The sequence below is a fragment of the Malus sylvestris genome, chromosome 2 (genome assembly GCF_916048215.2).
Source record: "Malus sylvestris chromosome 2, drMalSylv7.2, whole genome shotgun sequence".
Taxonomy (NCBI): domain Eukaryota; kingdom Viridiplantae; phylum Streptophyta; class Magnoliopsida; order Rosales; family Rosaceae; genus Malus; species Malus sylvestris.
In genome coordinates this window covers 2388342-2413195 of record NC_062261.1, presented here as the reverse complement: position 1 = coordinate 2413195, position 24854 = coordinate 2388342, and the positions used below count along the sequence as shown (strand labels likewise).

General features: G+C 36.5%; 2 protein-coding genes and 1 long non-coding RNA gene across 4 annotated transcripts; 2 read left to right on the top strand and 1 right to left on the bottom strand.

Moving 5' to 3' along the window:
* The first annotated feature begins 11788 nt into the window (after positions 1-11788).
* On the top strand, positions 11789-15225 carry LOC126592883 (EIN3-binding F-box protein 1-like). Its single transcript, XM_050258680.1, has 2 exons — positions 11789-12122; positions 12677-15225. The coding sequence occupies exons 1-2, from the start codon at positions 12098-12100 to the stop codon at positions 14593-14595; spliced, it is 1944 nt and encodes a 647-aa protein (XP_050114637.1). The 5' UTR covers positions 11789-12097; the 3' UTR covers positions 14596-15225.
* Positions 15226-18546: 3321 nt separating this feature from the next.
* On the top strand, positions 18547-19342 carry LOC126592877 (uncharacterized). Its single transcript, XR_007612820.1, has 2 exons — positions 18547-18764; positions 18938-19342. It is a non-coding gene; the product is annotated as an uncharacterized LOC126592877 (long non-coding RNA).
* A 652-nt stretch (positions 19343-19994) lies between these two features.
* Positions 19995-24549, bottom strand: LOC126592854 (CBL-interacting serine/threonine-protein kinase 24-like). 2 transcript variants are annotated; one of them, XM_050258644.1, is made up of 15 exons: positions 24358-24549; positions 23756-24029; positions 23470-23532; positions 23270-23341; positions 23077-23184; positions 22892-22966; positions 22697-22750; positions 22426-22551; positions 21947-22036; positions 21549-21671; positions 21242-21361; positions 21033-21149; positions 20770-20826; positions 20590-20664; positions 19995-20371 (listed from the first exon to the last, which is right to left on the bottom strand). In XM_050258644.1, the coding sequence occupies exons 2-15, from the start codon at positions 23918-23920 to the stop codon at positions 20276-20278; spliced, it is 1341 nt and encodes a 446-aa protein (XP_050114601.1). In that variant the 5' UTR covers positions 23921-24029; positions 24358-24549; the 3' UTR covers positions 19995-20275. The 2 variants fall into 2 exon arrangements, with proteins under 2 accessions (XP_050114601.1, XP_050114610.1); XM_050258653.1 differs by having other exon boundaries at positions 23756-24000.
* Positions 24550-24854: the final 305 nt, after the last annotated feature.

Below are 24854 nucleotides of genomic sequence, written 5' to 3'. Positions count from 1 at the left end.
ATACCTCAGAGTCCCCCGTACCTTCATGTTCCTCTAGGACATGCCGTTCATTCCCTAGATTGGCAGCTGGCCTGGGTCGTGGGAGGGGACCGAGTCTTTCAGAAACCCTTAGATCATTTATCTTCGAGCATATATGGATAGAATTCTCTCAACGTTGCTTTAGTAAGTCTCGGCAATCACGATAAACGACTTTCGATCCTTCCAACCCTTCTGCAAGGAGGTGTCTTCCTCCACTTTTTCTACTTCGGGTCGAAGCATCTGGGTTGGGAAAAGTCTCATGTTGATTAATGTTTTGATGATTAACTCGCTCCTCATCAGGGATAACCATGTCGAAGGGAGGTGACCCTCCGTGTTGGGGGGGACCCAGATGATGGTTGATGTCCACAGGGGCAACGAGCTCGCGTGTTTGGGTATGCCTAGTTTCGTGGAGCGTCTCAAAGAGCTTCTCATACTGCTTCTGGAGGACCTCATTCTTCATTGCTATCTTGTTGTTCTAAGCTTCTAGCTCATCGACTTTAGTTTGAAGAGTAACCTTCTTTCCTTCCTTCTTTCGTTGCTTCGCACTAGGTGCAAGAGGGGTGTCATTCTGTGTGTTGTGGCTTTCTTTGCTCCCTATGTTGGAGATGGATGCATGGTCAAAAGAGAGTGTATGAATGGTGGAAACCAGCTTGGCAAAGCTGAAGAGAGTGGGAATAAGTGTCGTTCCCACAGACGGCATCAAATGTTGATGCACAAAATCAACGAGGACTTTGGTGCAACAAAAAGTATTAAGTTTGTGACCTTCGCTAGATTGCTCCGGTCACTAGTGTGGATAAGTATGTAAATGGATAGAGACAGAGAAGCAAACACAAGATGTACGTGGTTCACCCAGATTGGCTACGTCCACGGAGTAGAGGAGTTCTCATGAATTGTGAAGGGTTTATACAAGTACATAGGTTCAAGGTCTCATTTTGTGAGTACTAGTGAATGATTTAGTACAAATGACATTAGGAAATAATGTGAGAGAATGATCTCTATTTATAGAAGAGAGTTTCTAATTTCATTATGACATTGACACGTGTCGCGTTGTGATTGGCTTCTGATGTTGACACGTGTCGCACTATGATTGGCTTATGATGTCAACACATGTCGCGCTGTGATTAGCCTCCTGGTTGGAGGGAAACTCTTCTAGGTCCTTGACGGTATAACGTTGACCGGTGCTCAGTAGTTTCGGAATTGGTCAAGTATGGTACAAACACAACTTTATAAACCAAATTTCAAATTCTGTGATATGTCACTAATAGGAAATAAGCACGTTAAACAACACTTAAGCAATAATTCAATCATCAACAATCATGTGAGACCCTGAAATTTTAGAAGTGTTTTTATAAACTTTGGAGTACCTACGAATTTTACAATTTATAGTTCATTTTAAATGGGTGATAATTTTACTTGAGTTCATAGATTATTTTGAGGTAAAAAGATGAAAGTGGACGAGATTATGAGCTCGTGGCATCGTTTGGATTATTTTTCAGAGCTCGAACGAACTTACTATTGAAAATTTGAGTAGTTTGAGTAGAAATTTCTTTGTCCCACATTGGCCATTCCCAAGAGATTTTATCACTTTATAAGGCTTTGTCCTTTATAGAAAGTGATTGGAGTAATAGGCCTGGAGACTAAAATTGGGCTTACCCTTGGGGTTGGGCTTTGGGGTGTACTAATTAATTGGTAATTAATATATAATTAATTATAATTAATATATATTTAATTGTCAAAAGATGGGCCTTGGGATGTACTAATTAATTAGTAATTAATATATAATTAATATATATTTAATTGTCAAAAGATGGGCCTTAGGCTCTAATAATTAAATTAATTAATTATTTTTAATTTCGAATTTAAATTAATTAATTATTTTTACCAACAGACTCATCTTTTCAGATGAAGTCTGAAGTGTGAAAACGCAGAAATAAAAACACCATTTTCAACAAATGTTTCCCAACAGATGCATCCTTTCCTTATACCTGTTGCGAACAGGTATAATCGCATTATATATACATCCATCTGCATGGCATTTAGTACACAGAAAAAATCATAAATCTTCTCCTGCAATCATAAACATCCTTTATGAGAGAACCACATTAATATTCGCCAGAAGTCAATTTTCCTGTGCTGGAATTTCTGACTTAGATCGTTGAATCCTGGTGAAGCAGACGTCCGTAGAACTACAAGCACTGAGTAGGGGCGAAATTTTTGTTTCAATGACATTGCGGTACGCAAACCTCGATCTTTTATTACTCTGCTTAATTAATATTTCATCTTGTTGAGTCTCTGAAATATATTTATTCGTATTTATTATTAGCATATTTATTTTATTACGGATTGTTGACATATATCCAACACTTACAATGGAACTTTAAATCTGACGGATTGAAGAACACCATGGCAACCAAAGAATGGCTGAATTGATGGCACATGGCAGGCATTGAGTGACTAAGTTTGCCACAAGGGATTAACCAACATGCCAGCACGAATACATTTGTCATGTTAGTAGCATGCTAGGTGGAAAGTGATTAGATGGGGTAGTCAAATTGCTACACAAATATAAGCAGGAGGCGGCCTTTCTTTACACGTGGAAGTTTAAAAGTTAATCAAACTTTCTACAAATTACAGGTGGAAGTAAGTTTACATGCATGCAAAGGAGATGCAAGTGATTCATGTTTTTAGTAGTAGGACGTGTTTGTATGAGAGAAACTACTACCCAAAGTGGAGATAAAAATATCTAGCAAGTGACTTGCTTAATGCCCAAGCCTTTATCTGATTGGCCATGTTTAGAGCAGATGTCAATCTACACTATTGGCATGTAGTTTGTAGCCGCCTCCTATTGCTGTAAATATGAGATCATCACCATTTGTTTTCGAGGGAGAGCTAGCATGCAATGCATGCTCTGCAGCTCATGTGTGTATATATATAAGTGTTTATATATATATACCTTCGTTTTAGCTAAAACGAAGGTATATATGGTCAGTGGTGACGTGAATCTTCGTTTTAACTTCGGAATTGAGGGTTTTGAAGCCTGTTTGATAACTGGACAACGATTTCTGAGACATTAAGGTAAAGATTTACATATGATCAGATTTCAGGGATTTTGTACAAGTTTCATATGGATGAGATTTAGAGAAATATGATGTTTGACTCGAAATTCATCAAATTTGGTCTTTAAATTACGTTTGTATGGAAGAAGTGAGTTGTACTATTGATGGATTGTGTTTTGGCTTGAAAGATATATTGAATTTCTGGGAAAACAAACCTCAAAGTCGCTGGTTTCATACCAGGGATTGAACTGTGAAAATAGTTGTTGTTATGGGAATAAAGTTTAGTCATTATATATGGACATATAGTGACATATTGTAATTGTTGAACTAGGGACTCCAATTACTCGTGGTGCTTGCGTTTAATCGAGGTATTGGTGAGGAATATTGCTTGCTTGGCTTGGAGACCAGGTAGGGGGATCCTCACTTACCCTAGTTATGAAATTTTGTGCATGTATGTATATGTAAATATACGAATGTCTATGAAAGCTGCATAGATTTTGTTGTGATAGAAACATGAGGAAAAATGATTTTGTTTTTATATCATGATATCCATAATTATTTTATGCTACAAATTAAAGTGATGACTTGAGAGTGAAGGGGGCATAGCGACCGTCTTGGGTTTCGATCCCTTAAACCTTCGGATGGGTTACTACGAAGGGATTAGTATCGCTACCTTTCTAGGATAGGTACTATGATATCTAAGGGTAGAGCATTAAAGGACACTCTCGCTATACCTTACCATAAGTATGTTTGTTCAGAGTTAGTCCAGGTAAGGGGGTAGTTGGTCATTGGACCGGTCATCAGGCATGTAGCGATTTATTGGGATCGTTGTTTTCTTTTTAAAAGGAAATTGTGTGAGCATACAATCTATATTCAAAACTAAACAAAGCTTTTGTTGTGCATCAATCATTTTTCTATAGTATATAAAGTATCATATACTATTGTCAAACCTAGCTGGGGTGGATTCCTTGAGAGGGAGCGATGAACGTTTGTGATGCTCACCCCTACTTTATTACAGGACCGGTGCACCTACAAATATACGTTCTAGACTAAAGTCAGGACAAGCGCTATTTGTTACTTGTCAACTTCTCGATCGTTCATTGCCTCACCGTCTTGAAGGGATTTTTGTAGCCAAACTCAACGTTTTGCATTTTCAAATTGTACTAAGGAGTTGGTTTAGTATGATAATTACCTTAAACTCTTTGGTTTTGTTGTAGATTGTGAAGTTCTTTTCCTATGTAAAAATTTCATCCAAATTCAGTTGCCCTTTTTATTCTTCGTTTAACCAAAATGATTTCTGATTCCGTACTGCTTAAAAATATATTATTTTATTCCCCTCAAATAGCCTTACGTTCTATTAGGAATGTAGTGCTATAGTGTTGGATTTTAACACTATAGTATTGTGTTACTGATAGAGCGTGGCACTGTTAGTGCCTGTTTTTGGGGTGTGACAAATCACGTACAAAATTTGGTCTAAGTAGTTGTTGTACCTAGAATTACCGTTTATTGTATATTTATAGAGCGCATTTTTACTCACTACCCTAAACTAGTGGTGATGCATATCAACCCATTAGTTACCGTTGGATTACTTCAAGTTTCGAGATTTATATAGTAGATATATTAAGTCAAACTATCCAATAGTAATTAATAGGGTAGAGAGTATCAATATCATTTTAAGATGGTGCTAAAAAATATTCCCTGTTTAAGGTGTATTTGGGAGTGTTATTCAATCAGTGGACATCCACCCTTCTCAATTCAAAGTGTGTCATGTAATTGTTGACTCATACTGTATTGGCTCAAGATTGCAACACTCGCCTCTTATTTTATACAAACGCGTTATTCCTAGATGAATGAACCTGATAGAGTAAGAAGTCTTATCTAATTTCCAACTATATAAATATAAAAGAAAACTAATTAAAATAGTTTGAAAACTTTAAGTTTTAACGATAAGGACAAAATAAAGGGTAAAGTGAATAGTATTATGATTGACTTTTTAATGTAAAAATATGGTTTTTCGTTAAAGTGAAAAATACTAAGAGTTTTTCGTTAAAATTCCCTAAATATAATTGAGCCAGAGCAAAGTATCAGCGTAATCAGATTTTATATTTATTTATTAATTAAGGTGAAATGATAAGATGAGAGAAAATTAGTTATGATAGTTTAGTCACATGAATCGAAAATTTAAGATGTTTTAGTTGAAAAATGTGACTGTGAGACGGAGACTCAGAGGCAAAAGAGTAAAGGAAGGAAGACTTGGCGCAAAACTGAGTCCAATAACGTTTTAAAATTCATATAGTCAACCCACTTAATAAAATAAGGCTTGATTGTTGTTATTGTAAAGTGAAATGATTCAATCCCGCACGATAACACTTAAGAGTGTGATTTGATTACAAAATTTAATCAGAACTGTTAGAACCGACACAAGTTGTGCCAAATGATTATGCTTTATAATTTGGATGATTAAGAAAGTGATTAATACGTAAAAGTATAGAAAGTGATAGAAAGGGATTAATCCCCAAGTTGCTTTCAACTTAATCATGCCCTTTAGGTTAGCCCAAGGAGTGACGGAATGACTATGTGATTATATTCGGTTTAAATTTTTCCAACGTACATAGCAATAAAAATCTTGTTCGTCCAAAAAAAAAAAAAGAGAGAAATCTAGTAGTGGTCAATTTTTCCTAACATAACTAAATAGACTACAGAGTAAAATTGGAATCCCCAATACAATTAATTCATATTTTTGGGGAGTAGGATTTTTTCTTTTAAGTCACGATTAAATTTATAGGGAGATAAAAAATTAAAAAAATTGAGCGGTCTTTTTCAATTTGAACGATCACGATTAAATCACGTCAAGATTTTGTGTTGACTTATTATAGGGAGATAAAAAAAAAGTGAGAGAGTAAGGGACGGGAGGAGATTTCGAAAAGAGATAATCCTGCTCCTACTTTCTGCACTGTTGCAATTGCAAAGCCACTACAACGGTAATGTACTAGAAAGTAGTACTCCATACTAGGAAAGCACACAGCGTCACTATCCCATGTATTTAGCTATGTCCACATACGTATAATCAGAATTCCTAATCCAATTAAGTCATATTTTTCCTATCCAAAATTCTCGTTAATTAATACTTAAGTAATAATTTAATTATCAACAATCACGTAATATTGATTAACAAAATTTTATTTGAATAGATGATCTCTATAGCATTGCTCTCTTATGAGAGAATAAAAACATGACTAGATGTATCATGCATCTATGCAATATCTGTCAATGTAAAATAGTCACAATCAGCTCATTCGAGTACAGATCATCTCCGGATCTAAAAAAACTGAGTCTAAAGATCAAATAATCCAGGCCATTGAAATTTGATCAAACGGCTACAAACAGGGGATCCCTCTAAAAGTTATAATAATTGTAGCCGTTGAATCAAATTTCAAAGATCCGGATCATTTGATCCTTAAGTTCAATTTTTTTAGATCCGAAGAGGATTTGTACTCAGCTAATTCATATCTATAAGAAAGTCACAAATAAAACAACCCAAAATTAAGAAATGTATAGAAAAATACCATTTCAATTTTTTTAGATCCGAAGAGGATTTGTACTCAGCTAATTCATATCTATAAGAAAGTCACAAATAAAACAACCCAAAAATTAAGAAATGTATAGAAAAATACCATTGGCTATAGTCTATCCTCTCAGAATTTAAGGAAAAAAAATGGGAAAGGATAACCACCAACAATTTTTCTCTCTTTGCACTTTCATGATTAATCTTGTTTGTTATTTTTGTTTAATTTTTATAGTCAAGAATAAAATTGTGTATAAAAAGAAAAACGGTGTGTGCAATTGTCATATCCCGAAAAAGAATAAACCCATCGACTTAACGAAAGAAAGAAAAGCCAAGTTTTGTATCACGTCTGGAGACTTCGAAAGCGATCCATTGATTCTAACCCACACAACATTTTCCTAAAGCTACTTAGTATGAAAACGTCGTTCTTTTTGAGGCTTGAGCCATGCATTGGACCTACAGACAACTTCCCAAATTAATTTTCGTTTCAAATTCATTGCACATCCTCACAAAGCCTCTCTTTGTGCAAAAGAAGAGAAACAGATTGCATATGACATGTGGGTCCCTCCCACTACACCCATATTTCATTTTTAGGAATATTTTTGCTCAAGAAACTCAAGTGATGGTGGTTCATTGGTCGTTGTTTTATTTATCATTATTGAATGAGTTTAAATTAAAAAAATTATATGATGAATAGACACAAATTTAAAAGATTTAAACTCATTCAATAATACTAAAAAATGTAGTGTTTCAATAAATAAAAATAAAGTGATCAAATTATTACTGCTCGATGATGGTGGGGAAACTGGGTCTTCTTTTCTGGTTTGAAATTTCTTTTCTCCAAGGCTACCGACATGTATGTGGACACTCTCTTTGGGAAACAATTTTTGACCACCGCAGGTTTACTTGTGGTTTTGGTGTAGTTTGAAGGCTACTTGTCAATGGATGTGAAAGATTTACCTTTTTCTTCTTCTTTGTTTTAGGGATAGTTTGGAAGTGAGGTGCTTAAAAAAAAGGAAACTTTAACGAAAAGCACCGGTACTGTTCACTTTAACGAAAAACCACATTTTTACACTAAAAAGTCAATCCCGGTACTATTCACTTTACCCTTTGTTTTGTCCTTTTCATTAGTTTTCCTTAAAAAAAAGTATCTATGAAAAAAAGTTATGAGGGATTTAGGTGTTTGGTAAACTAAAAAAAAAACTTATTTTGGAAGCTGCTGTGAGAATAAGCTGAAATCAAAGAAAAAGCTGAAGCAGCTATTTGCAGCTTTGGAAAACTGGCTTTTTTTTCAAAGCACACGGAGCTACAGTGCTCTTTTAATGAAAAGACCCACTATCAGACTGTTTTTTTTCTTCCAAAAACACTTTTACAAAAAAGTTTACCAAACACTCTGCTGATTTATTTTACAGCTGCTTTTCTCACAGCACAACCGCTTATTCTCACAGCAATTTTTTTTCAAAACACAGTAATACCAAACTAGCTCTTAGTGCTATATGGATTTTAACTATGAAAAATGCTATTTTCACATTTATTTTTCTCACTTTACTGTTAGATTAAATAATGAGTAATTGAAATTTAGAGATACAAACAAGGCGGCGACGGTTAAAGAAGAAATTAGAAGTACGAAAATAATTCCCTTTTATATATGATAAGACTGAATATTTAACTCATATTAACTGTCACATTAGATTTCAAATTAGGTACAACCTTATCATTACACATTTGGAGAGCATGGGACCTCTCATTTAGTATTGTGGAAGAAAGAGATTATTAATCTAATAAATAGTTGGTACCAGTAACATGCTTAATGACGCTCAAAGATTAATTTGAATCTAAATCATGATAAATTATATTATTTAACATTGACATTCTAATAACCTTCTTTTGTTTTCTTCATGAAGTTTCCATTTTTTTGTTAGGTCTAGTATGAACATTTATTCAACTTTGTGAAGAAAATCGTTGTTTTTTCATATTAGAGAGTGCAAGTTGAATCATATAAGTTAAATGTTTAGAGTGTTGATGGCTGTCACATTTACAAATCCAAAGATATAAAGGAAGCCCCATAATCCACCAATCTTTATCCCACATAAATATATGCAACTTGATTAGACATGCCACCACACTCAGTAATGTTGTGTCCAACTTATAGCGGTCCAAATAAAAAGATAGTAATTCTGAATTTTTTTTTTTGGAAGGACAAATTAAAAGGGATCTAGCATAATAATTGTATCAATCTATGGGGATGTAATATCTACGTACAATTTTTTCCCACAGTCACACCCTTGATAATTTTTAACTTTGAGTTGGATAAACTGTAAAACAAAAGGTGTACATAAAATTAAAAGAGTTGTGTGAAAATTATTTCTCCGTCATGCTTCTTTTATTTTTATTTTTTTATTTCTGTGTTCCTTTCTTCATAGTCATTAGTCAAAGTTTAACCTTTTATTGTAGAGTAACGCTAACTTGACGAGTTTTTTAAATTAAATTTATAAATTATATAATATGTCATTAATAGGAAATAAGCACATTAAAGGGCTCAACACTTTTCCACGAGAAAGGTAAAGAGCCACATCGTCATGCAAAAGTTCAATACTTTTCCACAATGATGGTAAAGAACCACTTGCACCTATTAATTATTGTTAGATTACTTTAAGTTTTGAAGTTTATATAGCAGATAAATTAAATTAAACTCATTCAATTCAATGATAACTCATAAGGTAATGTACATCACCATTTCTTTAAGATCGCAAAAAAAAATTTCGATTTTCTTGAGGGACAAGGATTGTCTGCCCTTCCGTGCCCTCTTGTTTTGTGTGGTCACGATTAAGCCACGTCAACATTTTAAATTATTTTTTATAGAGATAATAAGATAAAAATAAATAGTAATATAAAATATTGATGTGGTTTAACTGTGACCATATAAACAAAAAAGACACGAGAGGGTATCAAAAGTAGAAGGACAGACAATCCTTGTCCTTTCTCGAGAGGGTTACCGAAATACTAGACATTCACCATTCTGAATGCAAGTGTTAATTGTTGACTCATCATGGTGTTTTGACTCAAGATTGCAAGACTTGTCTCTTATTTATACAAAAGCGTTATTCCTAGATGAACGAACCTGATCGAGTAGGAAGAATAAAAACAACAGAATATGTATAAAGTATAAATAGTGTTTGTTTATATATAAAATGATGATTCTCTTTGGATTTTTTTGTGTGAGAATTTTAGAGATTTTTTAATTATATTTGTTTATCATATATTGTGTAATTAATTTCGTCAAGTATTGTTTATGTTTAATTTTTAATAAAAAACTTAAAAATATTTCTAATCGTACAATATATGATGAACGAATACGATAAAAAATTCTTAAAATCCTCACAAAATGAAATCCTGAAAGGATCCTATTGGTTATATTAATCTTATCTAATTTCCAATCAAATGATTGAGTCATAGCAAAATATCAGTGCAATCAGATTTTATTAACATTTATTGATTGAGGTGAAAGGATTTAATCCTACACGATATCACTCAATCAGTAGAACTGTAGAGCCGACACAAGTTGTGCCAAATGATTATGCTTTATAATTGATGATTAAGAAAGTAATTAATAGATAAAAAAGTATAGAAAGCGATAGAAGGGTATTTAACCACAATTTGCCTTCAACTTCTTGTGTGTTAACCTAGGTGAGGATACCGAATTATGCCCGTTTAACCTATGGCATGGAGAGATTTTTTAGTGGGTCCGGAAACACATGACGGTACGCCACATATTATTATACAAACGAAGCAATTTTTTTTCTTCAAGTGTTCCTCCAATTGTATAATGATGTGTGGTGTACCCTCACGTACAAGCACACTAAAAAATATCTCTAAAGGGTGAGGAAATAAATATGATTACATTCAGGTTTAAGGTTCAACTTTTCCAGCGAGATAACAAGAAAAATCTAGGGTTCATCCTAAGATGATAAATAAATTGTCAAGTAAAATTGGAATCTCTAATACAATTAAGTCGTATTCCGCACCGTAGCAACGTCGTTACAACGGAAATATGTAAAGTATTATTCCCAAACTACGGAAGCACACAATTTCACTATACTCATGTATTTAGCCATGTCCACATACGAATAATCATGAGTATATAGTTGGAATCCCTAATCCGATTAAGTCATATTTCTTCTATCCAAACTAGGAGAGGAGCTTCTCTATCCTCGTTGCATATTAGGGAAGAATTACCTAAGGAAAGCACAAAGATTCAGTGTACCCATGTTTTTAAGCCATGTCCATGTACATTTAATCATATATACAAGAAGAAAACACAATACAATAGTTCCATTTTTTCGTTATTTATCTATTTTTAGGGCATATATCTTACAATGAAAAACTTGTTGGATTCTCTTTTCCTAATACAAGGGGACTTTGGACCACAGTATTTGATGAATGTATATACATATATACATATGGGGAAAAAAACCCAATGAAAATCCAGCATCCAATTTGATGTAATGTATGGAAAAAAAAAATCGATCTTAACTTTTATAAAATTTCGAAATGCAAATAAAATTACCAATTAAACAAACCATTATGCATGACACAAGAACATGCAAAATTCAAGGTTCTTCCCCCCAAAAAATATAAGAAAAAAAAATTCCATTTAGTATTCTTATGAATACATTACACACTATATGTATCCATAATGACACATGCATGATACTTACAATAAACTCCTCATTACAAACTTAATTAGGCTTAAGCAAAACCATTCAAAACCAAAAGCGTATAACACGGTAATCAATCGATGCAATTTGTAAGCAGATGTGAATTAAGTCAAATAAACGAACTAGCATACCCATTTCATTATCTCATTTCTTCGTATATATATGTCTATTTAGGGTAAAACAGAATATCGTTCAATGCATCTTGTTTTTTTTTTTTTTTTTGTTTTTATAAATATAAGTTTGTAGAGATTGAGAAAAACAAAAATGTCTTAAAAAGTTTTCCCAAAAAAAAAAAAAGGGGAAAAAGGGAAATGGCGGTTTCCGGTTTGGCGGTATTGGGCTTAGGGGAGGTGGTTAGAGCAAGGGGAGACTGGTATCCAAGAAGGATACAATGCATGTAGCAGAATCAGATGTATGAGAGGAGAGAGAAAGAGAGAGAGAGAGAGAGAGCGACAGGAGGAGGGAGAGAGAGAGAGAAGGTGAGAGCGACACCTTCATATTTCCCCTTTCTGAGTATAATCTTCTCCGAGTGACGTATATATATACCCAGTGTCCCCCCACACCTTCCCCCATTCAATTTCATTACGCTCCTCCTCCTCCACCTCCATTTTTTCCCTACTCGCTAGGGTGCTTCCTCAAATGCTCTGCGCCTTCGTCGCTCTGATCTCAACGCTTTTCGTCTTCGACTCGTTTGTTTTTGAAATCTCTGGATTGTCGTGGATTGTTACGAGCCTGCGATCATGCCTGCCCTCGTTAATTACAGCGGTGAGTCTCTGTTTTTTGCTTCTACTTTTTTGGTTTTTTGTGGGATTTTGATCTAGTTTTGGTGGATTTTGGTTAATTGGTTTAATGGGTTTTGTTATTCTTGGTTTAATTTTAATAGGTTGGTGTTAAAGTTGTAATCTTTGTACCTAGTTCGTATTGATCTGTATGTTGTATAGCTGTAATCTTTTGGTCCCTTAGTGGTTGAAGAATACTTAGATTTAGTGCCTGGTTGAATTTTCGATATATTATGTTGTGATTATATGCTTTGGATGTTTGCTCTGTTCAGAAATCTCATACCTTTCTGAGAATTTTTAGGGGGAAAATTTAGCTGAGAAATCCCAATTAGTAGTTTTTAGATTCAACAGGATTGCATAATATGTTACACTGAATGATAAATCCATACAAATTGAATTCAATATGAAAGCCTGTAGTTTTGTTCAGACTTAAGGCTTGGCATGCAGAATTTCTTCATCAGATGTTATGATTTTGGCTGGTTTTGAACAAATTTGTAAATACTTGTAGCTGAATTTAGTTTTTGTTTTCGGGTTTTTCAGGTGATGATGATTTCTACCCTGGGGGTTCTTTTTACTCAAATCCCATGGATTTGGGTTGCCTGTTGTCAATGGGCTCCCATGTGGATGTGTATTGCCCTCCTAGCAAGCGGGCTCGCATCAGTTCCCAATTCGCCTCAGGAAGGAGCGATTTCGAGCAAGTCAAGAAGCCTTCAATCGACGTTCTTCCCGATGAATGCCTCTTTGAGATCTTCAGGCGCCTCAATGGAGGTAAAGAGAGGAGCTCGTGTGCATCCGTCTCTAAGAAGTGGCTTATGCTCTTAAGCAGTGTCCGCAAGGTTGATCTATGCAAGAACCCTGTTGCAGACAATTCCGATGGCACTGAAATGACCAACGGTGATGAAGATCCAGAACAGGAAAATGATGGTTTCCTCACAAGGTGTTTGGAAGGGAAAAAAGCAACAGATATTAGACTTGCTGCTATTTCTGTTGGAACCAGTAGCCGTGGGGGACTAGGAAAGCTATCGATCCGAGGTAGCAATTCATTCCGCGGAGTTACCAACCTTGGCCTCTCAGCAGTTGCTCAGGGATGCCCTTCTCTCAAGTCTCTTGCTTTGTGGGACATTTCTTCTGTTGGTGACGAAGGCCTGATTGAGATAGCTAAAGGATGCCCTTTGTTGGCAAAGCTTGATCTTTTCCAGTGCCCGTCAATTTCCAACAGGGGTTTGATTGCAATCGCAGAGAACTGCCCAAATTTGACTTCTTTGAATATTGAATCGTGTTCAAGGATTGGGAACGAGGGCTTGCAAGCTATTGGAAGGTCTTGCTCCAAGTTGCAGTCCATATGTATCAGAGACTGCGTTCTAGTTGGCGATCATGGAGTATCTAGTCTGTTATCATCAGGTTCGTCCGTGCTGATGAAGGTAAGGCTTCAGGCATTGAACATCACAGATTTCTCTCTTGCCGTGATTGGACATTATGGCAAGGCTGTTACCAATTTGTTTCTCAGTGGTCTCCAGAATGTGAGTGAGAAAGGCTTTTGGGTCATGGGTAATGCTCAAGCTCTGCAGAATCTGGCTTCATTAACAATCACATCTTGCCGGGGAACCACAGATGTCAGTCTCGAAGCCATTGGCAAGGGATGCACAAATTTGAAGCAGATGTGTCTTCGCAAGTGCTGCTTTGTATCCGACAACGGGCTGGTAGCTTTTGCCAAAGCTGCGGGATCACTTGAGAGCCTGCAACTGGAGGAGTGCAACAGGGTTACCCAATCAGGGATAATTTCTGCCCTCTCGAACTGCGGAGAAAAGCTGAGATCTCTTACCCTAGTGAAGTGCATGGGAATCAAGGATGTAGGTGCAGCAGTACCTATCCCCTCTAGTTGCAGATCGCTTCGATCCTTGTCCATCCGAAACTGCCCTGGGTTCGGTAGTGCTAGCCTGGCCATGGTAGGAAGGTTGTGCCCTCAGCTCCATAATGTAGACATGAGTGGTCTATATGGAATGACAGATGCAGGGGTTCTGTCACTTCTTGAGAGCTTGGAGGAAGGGCTTGTCAAAGTGAATCTTAACGAATGCTTGAATTTGACAGATGAAGTCGTTATGGCGTTGGTTAGGCTACATGGGGAAACTTTAGAAGTACTGAATCTTGATGGTTGCAGAAAGATTACTGATGCAAGCTTGGCGACAATCGCAAACAACTGCTTGTTTCTTCGTGAGCTAGATGTGTCGAAGTGTGCGATTACAGATTCTGGGCTTGCTGCCCTTTCTTCCGCAGATCAGATCAACTTGCAAGTCCTCTCCATTTCTGGCTGTTCTGAAATCTCACACAAAAGCCTCCCTTCCCTGAAAAAATTGGGCCAGACCCTGGTGGGGTTGAATCTCCAACATTGTACTGCACTCAGCTACAGATCAATTGAGCTACTTGTGGAGAGCTTGTGGAGATGCGATATCTTGGCCTAATAAGGAATAGAACAATAAGCGTATATAGCGAAGGAGAGAAGCAGATATGAAGTAGGGGTAAGATCAAGAAATCAAAAGAATTCGGGTTAGATTCGTCAGTTCGTAGATGTTAAGCACTCACACGGGTATCCACGTTCAGCATACAACATTTTTGGCCCGTTGGTAGTGGCCTTGCTGGTAGATCAGCGGCTTGGTTGTTATCCAGGGGGGGACTTTGGCAGATAACTCCATCATCATCTTTTTTGCAGGCTTTCTCAAACAGGAAAGCCTGTTTCCGCTGTTTAGCCTCTCATCAACGGGAGGTTGCCTCTTTTCACCGCCATGGTTCCCCGAGAATACAGTCCACCAAGCGCCGATGTAAGGTGTTTCCGCTCGCGTTCGGTCCTCTTTTTGTTCCGCTGGATGGTTTACCTGGTGTTTTTAGCTTCGTCCCACATTCCTTAGCCGGCGTGTTAGATTAAGCTTTTACCTATTTTCAGTCTTATGGAAGTCTGTTGTCTGATATCTTAGTTTTCGATTCCGGTCGTTCTGCCATGGCAGCCTTGTTTAAGGGCAACCAAGTCGTAGTTTTGCAGGTTTCTATGAATTGTCCTTTTTCCTCTATATATTATGGGATGCATTTTTCTTGTACACATGTATTTGATGATTTACTATCTCTTGGATTTGATGTCCTCGCTAATAAGTTATGAAAATTGAAATCCAAAAACAAATGATCATGGTTTGGTGTTGGAAATGAATGGTGATAATAATTCATAGAGAAATGAATTGACACTTTTACTTTAAATAACGCGATATTCTAAATTACTCTAGTTAGGAATCTAGAAACGGGGTCAAACTAGGGTAAATGGCAAGTTCTAGGGTACTACCACCACTTGCATAAAGAGGGTCTTTTTCAATCCGTGGTTCCACCCGATTGAGAGAGGCAACATGGGGCGGTGGTACACAAGATTCTCTTAGAGCAATTCCACCCCAAAACCAACTCCCCAGCACCCAGCCAAAAAAATAGGCCAGCCCCCTGTTTTTTTGCTCCAGCCCGTTACATTGCCTGGCACCCAGCCCATGCCAGGCAACAGCCCAGCACATTTTGGACTGACCCAGAAGCCGGCCCGTTTCTCAGGAGCGTGCAACACAAGCGCGCAAGGCGCGAGTGGGTTTCAGTGAAACCTGAAAAGGTGTCAGCCCACTTGGGCTCAGCGACGTGGCTTCATGATAGCCGTTGGATTTCCAACGGCTAGTTTTTCTAGACCGTTGGATTTCCAACAATAAAAAAAATTTAAATTTTACTTTTAAACTGGACCGTTCGATCAAAGATCAACGGTCCAGATTAATTAACTTAATTAAAATTTATTAAAAAATACAGAAAATTTATTAAAAAATACAGAAAAATTATTAAAAAATACAGAAAATTTAAAAAAAAATTATTTTTTCTTTCTATAGTTTATTTGATGAGTTTATGTAATTTTATTTTAGTGTGTTTTTTTTTAAGTTTATTTGATGAGTATGTAATTTTATTTCAGTGTGTTTTTTTTTTTAAGTTTATTTGAAATTTTATCCAAAATTGGTTAAAAATCATATCCGAAATAAACTTAAAAAAAAAAAACATACCAAATAAATGCGCTGGGTGCCAGCGCATTTTTTAGGGGTGGAGATGCTTTGGTCTGTTACTGTTCACTAGGGTCTATTACTGTTCACTTGAGTGGATAAATGCGCTGGGTGCTGGCACAAAGTCCTTAGGGGTGGACTTGCTCTTAGGGTAAGAGCGGAGCCAAGATTTTTTTCATGAGTTTCATGGGTGGGCTGACTAAGATAATTACTATAAAGTAACATAATTTTTTCGTACCTACATAAAATTATATAATGATACATGAATATGAAACTTTAAAATCTGAAATAATAATCCAAACTAACATAATAGGTAATACAAATTCATTTTTTTTCTTTAAAAATCTTTATTAATTACATATTAAATTTTAGTTTTTATGAGAATTCGGTGGGCTATATATAAGTATAATATGTTAAAATAAGTTAATACATAAAGTATTAGCAAGAGTTCAAACTAAGGCTCCGCTACAGCCCACCTTAGTCGTGGGTGTAACTCTACCACTGCCCTTAGGGTAAACGAGTGGTGTACCCTTGATCAATTCATCTAATCTGTATTTGAAATGAATGACACTTTATACAATGAGGGCGTTTTGTATCCTTTTTTTTCTGTCTCTACCTGCGGTTCCACCCGATTGAGATACAAGCAATATGCGACGGTGGTGCATCTACTATGATCAATTGGTCTAATTCACATCGAAATTAATGACACTTTATGAGACGATTTAGAGGGCAACAGTTGAAAGTGGTGGTGGTGGTATCCCCTTTTGTTTACAGTGAAGACAATGGTGAGGTGGGGTGAGGTGGTGGAAATGTCAGGGTGATGCAACTGGTGATCAAGTAGAGTAGTTTAGTCGCCCAAGGTGATGAAAGCAAGCAAAGCAGCCATCTTTTCTGGTCTGGTGAAAGAATAACAATATGGCTACAGTGTTGATTCTTTTATCATTTGAATGACTCTTTGTCCTTTTGTACCTCAAAGTACCCGCCAAAAAAACTCCGGTAGGACTATCAAATTCCAACTAGGGCAATTGGATGGGATCACATGTTGTCGAATAAAACTAAAACATATCCGCGCTAATAGAATTTTTGATAAAGCTATTTAATTTGCACAATTAGATGGGATCATGTGCGATCAGATAAGATTAAAATAAAAAATAATCTCGTATTTTTTGTAAGAGTTTCGTGTTTGGGACCCGTGATTTGTGGTAGGGGGATTGATAGCCTACTATTGCTGCGTCCTCTCAACATGTGGTTCTTCTGAGGCCTGATATGTTGAGCAGTAGGACTGTCTCTGTGCACAGATTCTTCCCTGTTTCTATGAAAAGAAAAATATAGGAATCCCACCCGTGTCGTTCTTAATCTATAAGAAAATGAATGGATTGATGAGGCCTTTTGAGCAAATTGTTGTTTCTCTTCCACTAACTAAAATCGAAAATTCTAGTATGCTTCGGTGTTGTATATAAATATATCAGAGTATACTAGAACATCGTCTTACCACAAAAACATAGAATTTAATAAAAGTGATAACTGCGATTAATTTTTATTTTTTTAAGACACACCGCTGTAAAAACTTTCGAAGCATGGGCTCTTCACTTTTCAGTCGGTACAAATGAGACTTTTTTGGGTATTTCAGAATATTTATTATTTTAGATGTTTTAATTATTTAAATTTTATTTTAAAATATAAAAATTAAAATCGAACAGTTGATGAACACCCAAGAATTTTTGTGGTAGACATTTCCTCATCAATGAACGTGACCATGGTGATTGGCATGGCAATTAATGCAAAATTTTCAACTTAAGAAAACTTGATAACACCGTGTAGAAAAATGCTTTATTTCAAACCCTACTATCTTTGGACTCTTTGTGGAGGACTCAATTAGACAACTCTGACACTAATAGGATTAGTAGAGGGTTGAACGTGGTTAAAATGTAAGTGTAACTCATGTTTTTACAAGAGTTGTTTTACGAAACATGATTGGACTGCTCTATTGAAGATTTTTCTTCGAGATTGAAGACCATATATGTTTTTTAAAGAGAAGAAAGCAGATGGGAATGGAGGCAGATTGTCTGCCCTCCTAGTTATGGTGTCCTTCTATGCTCTTCTATTTGTGTGATCACGATTAAGCGACGTCAATATTTTATATTTATATTACTTTTTGTCTTATTATCTTTATTAAAAAATTAATATAAAATATTGACATAACTTAATCGTTACTGCACAAAATAGGAAGACATAAAAAGTCACCACAGGAGGGAATAAAGGGTTTGCATGATGACAAAGTAGAGGACAATTGTACACCAATAATTTGAAAAGGCAAAGGCAAGGAAAAGTCAATTCAGACAGAAAAACTTGTAACTTCAGTTAAAAAACAATATCATCGCTCCATCAAAACTCAGAAGATGCATTGCTTCAGACGGTGGTCAAAGTCACACTCATAAGCCATAGCTTCTTCTTCTTCTTTCCTTTTCCATTGATGGCTTCTTCAAGAAATCACCCCAATGGGTTAAAGATCACAGTCGCTGTCATGTTTCTCATCTTTTTTCTCACATTCTTTCCTTCCATTTCAGGTAACCGAAACGAACCCATTTAAGCTGAGACATCGCTCTGCTAAAAAAAAACTGTTATTGGCACTCCAAATTACTCCTCCCTCCAATATGATGACTTTTTTGGCATGCGAATAACAGTTCTCCGCTAAATGTATATCTTGGTTCTTCTAATTATTTTTTCCTTTCACTCGTAGCTGAGTCAATGTTGAAGAGAGCTGGTGATCAACGGTTAAAAAATCAAATGAAGATGGTGCTGGGATCGAGTCCGCCGCGGTGCGTGAACAAATGCATGAGTTGCAGGCCTTGTACGGCCACTCTCGTTGCTTCTTCGCACCACAAGAGTAGTAAACTCAAGGCAGCAACTTACCAGGGAGATGAGAGCTATTATCTCCTCTCATGGAAATGCAGATGTAGGAACAAGTTGTACCAACCTTGAATATATTGGATTTTAGTTTTAATGTAACGATGTTTCTGCAAGCAGCTTGTAGCTTAAGTGATTAAGAGCATTTATTCGGAGGTCATGTGATCGTCTGACTCAGATTCTGCTTTTGCCGGATACGGCTTGTATTCTAAATAATCAAGTTTACGCTTCCGATGTACTCTAGCAGCTATGATACTGATAGACTGATAAGCTCTCACAGTTTTAAGTCTACGAAGTCCTTCCATGGATTGTTTTTTGAGTTTCAGGTAGGAAAGCTCTTTAGATTGTTGCTGTTTCCATTGTCATCAAAATCATTACATAAACAGTGATATAACTTTAAGAGACTCTTGAGTCTCGTCGGTGCAAATGACCATATGTTTGTCTCTCTCGTCAAATACCTATATAGTGACATAATTCAATAGATGAAACTAGGGAGAGATTCTCGTGTCACGCCAGTGGTATACAACCATGTGTCGTGATAAGAGATAAACCCGTGATTACATATATACAACTAGTGATGGGACATTCTCTAATAACTCGAGGCCATGACATGGACATGCAGTGAGAAGAATTGTAGTGAAAAAGGTTGATGCAAGAAAGAATACTTGTGAAAGAATTCAGATCCTCTTCGAATCTCAGTCGAAACAGATGGACCGAGTAATCCAGACTGTCCAAGAGAGAGAGAAATCCAGACCCTTGGTTTGTGTAAGTAGGTCCAATGGGAAGAACTAATAGGGGCCATAAATTTTAAAATAAATGGTCCGAATTACTCGGTTCGTTGGCACCAAACTGCGAGATCCGAAGAGGATCTCAATTACTTGTGAAAAACATTAAGAAACTCCTATACCGGTGGATTAAATCAACAATCTTCATGATTTTTACATTCTGAGAATCCTTTGTATACTAAATACATGGCGATCTCTCTCAACGTAGATTAAATACATATCGAAACGAAAAACATACAAAAAAAAATTACAAGCAAATACAACATGTGGAGGACACACTAGTTTGTTGCCACTAAAACTTGGCCAAGCTTCAGGGCACGTTCCTTGTGATGTAGCCTTCTTTTGTTAGTCTGCTCACTGATTTGCTTCACACCCAGGGAAATGGATCAGTAAGTCATTGTTTTAAGGAGATTTGAATGACCCATACCCTCCTTCGGTTTCCAAATAATCTCTTCTAATTTGGCACAGAAGTTCTTGTAAAACTGCACAAAGAACCGAAACGAATCACAGGAAAGTTAAATTAACTGTTGCGGGCATGCAATCTTCAAAGAAACATTGTACAAGGAAAAACAAAATACGAATCCAGGAATGCCATGTTGTGTACTTGAGACCCGTCAAAAGATCGTACTGTTGCAGTCAAGCATGATAGGCAAACAATAATGAACTAGATTTGAATTTATGCCATCCACTAGAAGCTAACCTTATGATATTCAAGAGTATCTCCGGCAGCCTTTCGAACATCTACCATGAAAAGGGATGGTGCAACTTCATAAACCTATATGCAAAAGATAACGATCATGTTAAGTAGTAGTTGTACTGAGATCGGGCTTCCTTTGGGAAGATAATTACAATGGATATGCCGACAATCTTAAAAGATTACCTCTAGGACCACTGCAAATTGTCCCGTCCTATTTGCGGATATTCCTTCAAGTCTTGTCTGCGGTGCAAAAATTCAAACACTAAATTAGAACATGTGATATTAAATAAAGGTAGGAAAAATAACCAAATGATTTTCGGTAGCATCATCCAAAGTACATATTAGATTCCAATACAAAGCACTACGGTAACCCAACCGGTAATACTCAAACCTAAACCGAGATCATTAGTCAATGTTGGGCTGCTTAAGTCAAGGTGCAACAATACCTTGTAATTGCGCGTATGGACCTTGAGACCCATTGATTCCGCAACAGCTTCTACATTTGAAATTATAACATGAGCTGGTTTGCGGGAAACAAATCGGGTTTGTCGATTTACATAATCCTGCAAGAAAAAGGTGACATTTGAGAGAGGACAACAATTGGGAAGGGGAGGAAAAGTGCGGCAGCAGAAGTGCTGAAAGTATACAACTATACCTGTCTCCGGTCAAACAATGCAGATAGATTTAGCCCTTGGGATAGGGTAATCATCTCGAACGCATTCATTAACAAAGGACCACCATCCTTAATTTCTGACCGCTCCGCTACATATTGGTCCTGTGACATACATACCAATAGTGCAGAAATACTTTCTTCTTTAGTAATCAAATAGACCTTGAAATGCATATATCACTACTTTACTGCATCCTACAAATCTGTACACAATAATAATGTAAATCACAAAATTTTACAACTTTGCATTTGAAAGTTTCTTACTTATAGCACAAAAGAAACATTAACCAACCTCAATATCCTCAAAAACTGCACGAACATCATCCAAGCTTACTTCCTCATCTTCCCTATATGTGAGAGGGGCATAATTTTTCTTGAACCATGGATCCTTTCTGATTCCATCAATCCGAATTCGCTGCATTAACACATGAACCAGTAAAACAAAGTTAGGAGATTCCTTAACCCTCCAAAAAAATGTAGATTTTTTTTTCCTTTAACTGATTGAGAAACCAGTTTTCTCTCGATTATAACACATACTTTATCACCATATGGCTTCCGAAAAATATAGGATCGATTTTATATATACTTGTGTAATGCTGCTGAATTTGATCAATAAATTATAGTGTGAAGTTAATCATATAGACCTTTAATCAACTGGCACAAAAATTACTAATATCTGAATGTACTCACAGTTTTGGGATTGGGATCAAGTATCTTATGTATCAATTTATTTGCCTCGGGAGAAAACCAAAACGGACAGGAGAAGTCTGCATCATTAATCTACAGACAAGACAAAAGAAGAGTTAGAATCTCCTATCACTCTAGCGATATCCATACAGTTTATAGAGAAACACTGTAGGAGTGGCGGGCAGGACCAAATCCACATTCCTATGGGTGATAAAAGTGTAACTGTGTTCAGAAGCCTATGTTGGTTGCATTTCTGATACTGTGATACAGCATCTCCAAGTACGTGAACAGGCATGCAATAGGATAGTTACAAATTACAATATGACATCTCAGAAAAAAAAATTGAGAAAAATAAGTTCCCGTGCAAGATATTCACAAATAGTGAAGGAAACCATAGTGTTAGGCATGAACATTGCAATGCGCAATTCCAAACGTTGTATAAGTTGACATAATTCTTACTAAATCAAGCAATGGAAGCATACTTTTCTATAGAGGGTGGATAGGTTTGTCTCATCAAATGGGAGGTATCCAGCCATTAAAACAAATAGGATAACCCCACATGACCAAATATCAGCAGCAGAGCCATCATAACCCTGGTCACCCAGCACCTGTTAGGCAATGGTAACAGAACATATTTAGCATAAGATTTTGTTCTCTCCAACTGAATTCTATATTATTGTTTTTGCACAAATTATCAGTTAGCTATCTCATCAAGTGGATGGTGTGAATTCAGTAAGTTTCAAGAAATTTTACCTCAGGCGCAATGTAATTTGGGGTTCCACACGTGGTATGAAGAAGACCGTCCCCCTGCTCAAGGATTAGGCAACACAGGACCATTGGTCAAAGACATAGGAGAAAAGACGAAAAGGTAAAGTATAAGAAAATCATGCACGTAAAATTAAAATTCTCAAGCTTGATTGAATATTAAAATAACAAGATCATCCTTACTTGCAGGGGCAATGCACTTAGTCCAAAGTCAGAAACCTTCAAATTTCCATAAGCATCAAGGAGAAGATTTTCAGGCTGTAAATGTACATCACAAGGAAAAGAAATAAAAACTAATAAGAACCACAGCACTGTACAGAAACCACAAAAGCAAGTACAATCAGCGTCAACGGGATATTGGTTTGCACCTTCAGGTCTCTGTGGTACACACCCTTACTGTGACAGTGGGCAACTGCATCTATAAGCTGTTGAAAGTATTTCCTGGATTCATTTTCAGGAAGCTTTCCTTGGTGAACCTGTAAATAAAAATACAATTGTTAATACAGAGATTCACCTATACGAATTATAATATGGGTCCCAATCTTGAATAAGTAGCCTTACAATTTTATCAAACAATTCTCCTCCAGTTACAAACTCAAGAATTATAAATATCTTCGTCCGACCAGCCAAAACCTAGAATTTGGAAAGGAGAAAGCATATAGAAACAGGGGCGAAAAAAAAAATGCATATCAGCATACAAATTTCCAAATATTAACAGAAGTTCGGAAATGAGGCATTAATCCGGGACAGCGTAAACATACCTCTAGCAGCCTTACAATATTAGGATGCCTGACAATCTTCATTATGGATATCTCTCTTTTAATCTGAAACAGAAATTGAATAGAAGTTAGCCTACTCCATAAACACAACAATTTTTTTTTATACATACAAGCAATATTTTACCTAAAACTAATCTAAAAACTATATAAACTAGAGATATGGGGATTTAAACTCGGTGTATAGGAAGAGCATCCTCTATATCCAATGTGGCTACGCCCGCGTCTGCAATCCAAAACACAATAATTTAAGAAGGAACAAGTAAATCACCTGATCAACCATTCTGTGCTTGAGAATGGTGCTTTTGGCCAAAACCTTCATGGCCACGCTTTCGCCGGTCTCGCAGTTCCTCGCAAACTTAACCTTGGCGAATGTCCCTTCACCGATCGTCCGCCCCACCTCATATTTCCCTACATTTCTCGACTTCTTCTTCATTGTCGTCCCTCTGAGCTCATTTCCCACAAAAATCACAGAACCAAACTCTCCGATTCCCGGAAAACTCAAACTTTCACGATCTAGCAAGACAATTTCAGCTTCAATTTCACTAAGAATTCAAAATTAACACGAAATTAGAAGTAAATTCAGTCAACCCAAGTTCCAGTTTTCATAAACAAGCATAAAAATTAAATCTTTTCCAATTAACTTGAATCAACACGAAATTTATGAACCCTAAGACATTGTTTGGGATGCTGAACGATCAGTCATGGATCATGGAGCATAAACAGAATTGGAAAATTGGTCAATTCAATTCACGTGGCTGTGATTTTCACCACAAACTAATCAGGAGTTGGAGAGTCGAAGTCAGAGAGCATAATTTGAAAGAAAGGAGAACGATGCATTCATAATGGGGAATATTCCGGCGAGGTACTTACCGGAGAATGAGAATATTCTGGTGGATAGTCACCGTGGGGATAAAGGTACGTGCTTTCGGTTGCTCTGGGTGCCCCAATTAAACGGTTTGTCGGAGCGGCTCCGACGAGGCTGAGGCTGCCCACAGAGATGGAGAGTCCAAATTTAGCCGCTGAAACTGTGAAAATAACGTCGAAGGTTTGCAAATGATGACGTGACGTAAGTACGACCATTTTGTATATTCATGTCCCATCAAAGTATACATATACCATTTTTCTTTTCTTAAGGAAATATAACGAAAAAGTTTTGAAAATTTTAAGTTTTAAAATAAATGGTAAAATAAATAGTACCACATTTGATTTTTTAGTGTAAAAATATGATTTTTCGTTAAAATAAACAGTACCATGAACTTTTCGTTAAAACTCGATTTTTCTTTTGTTATATAACAAAATCTATTTCATTAGAACTAATTCAAAATCCAACATCGATTATAATCGTAACTCATTTCTCTATATTGTCT

What these genes read in the sequence shown, in the direction of transcription:
- LOC126592883 (XM_050258680.1), top strand. Translation starts at nt 12,098, where the DNA reads ATGCCTGCCCTCGTTAATTACAGCG. An exon ending in TGCCCTCGTTAATTACAGCG is followed by an intron (nt 12,123 to 12,676) that starts GTGAGTCTCTGT and finishes CGGGTTTTTCAG; the next exon opens with GTGATGATGATTTCTACCCT.
- LOC126592854 (XM_050258644.1), bottom strand. Translation starts at nt 23,920, where the DNA reads ATGAAGAAGAAGTCGAGAAATGTAGGGAAATATGAGGTGGGGCGGACG. An exon ending in AGCACAGAATGGTTGATCAG is followed by an intron (nt 23,533 to 23,755) that starts GTGATTTACTTG and finishes TTTCTGTTTCAG; the next exon opens with ATTAAAAGAGAGATATCCAT. An exon ending in CATTGTTTGACCGGAGACAG is followed by an intron (nt 21,150 to 21,241) that starts GTATAGTTGTAT and finishes TTTTTCTTGCAG; the next exon opens with GATTATGTAAATCGACAAAC.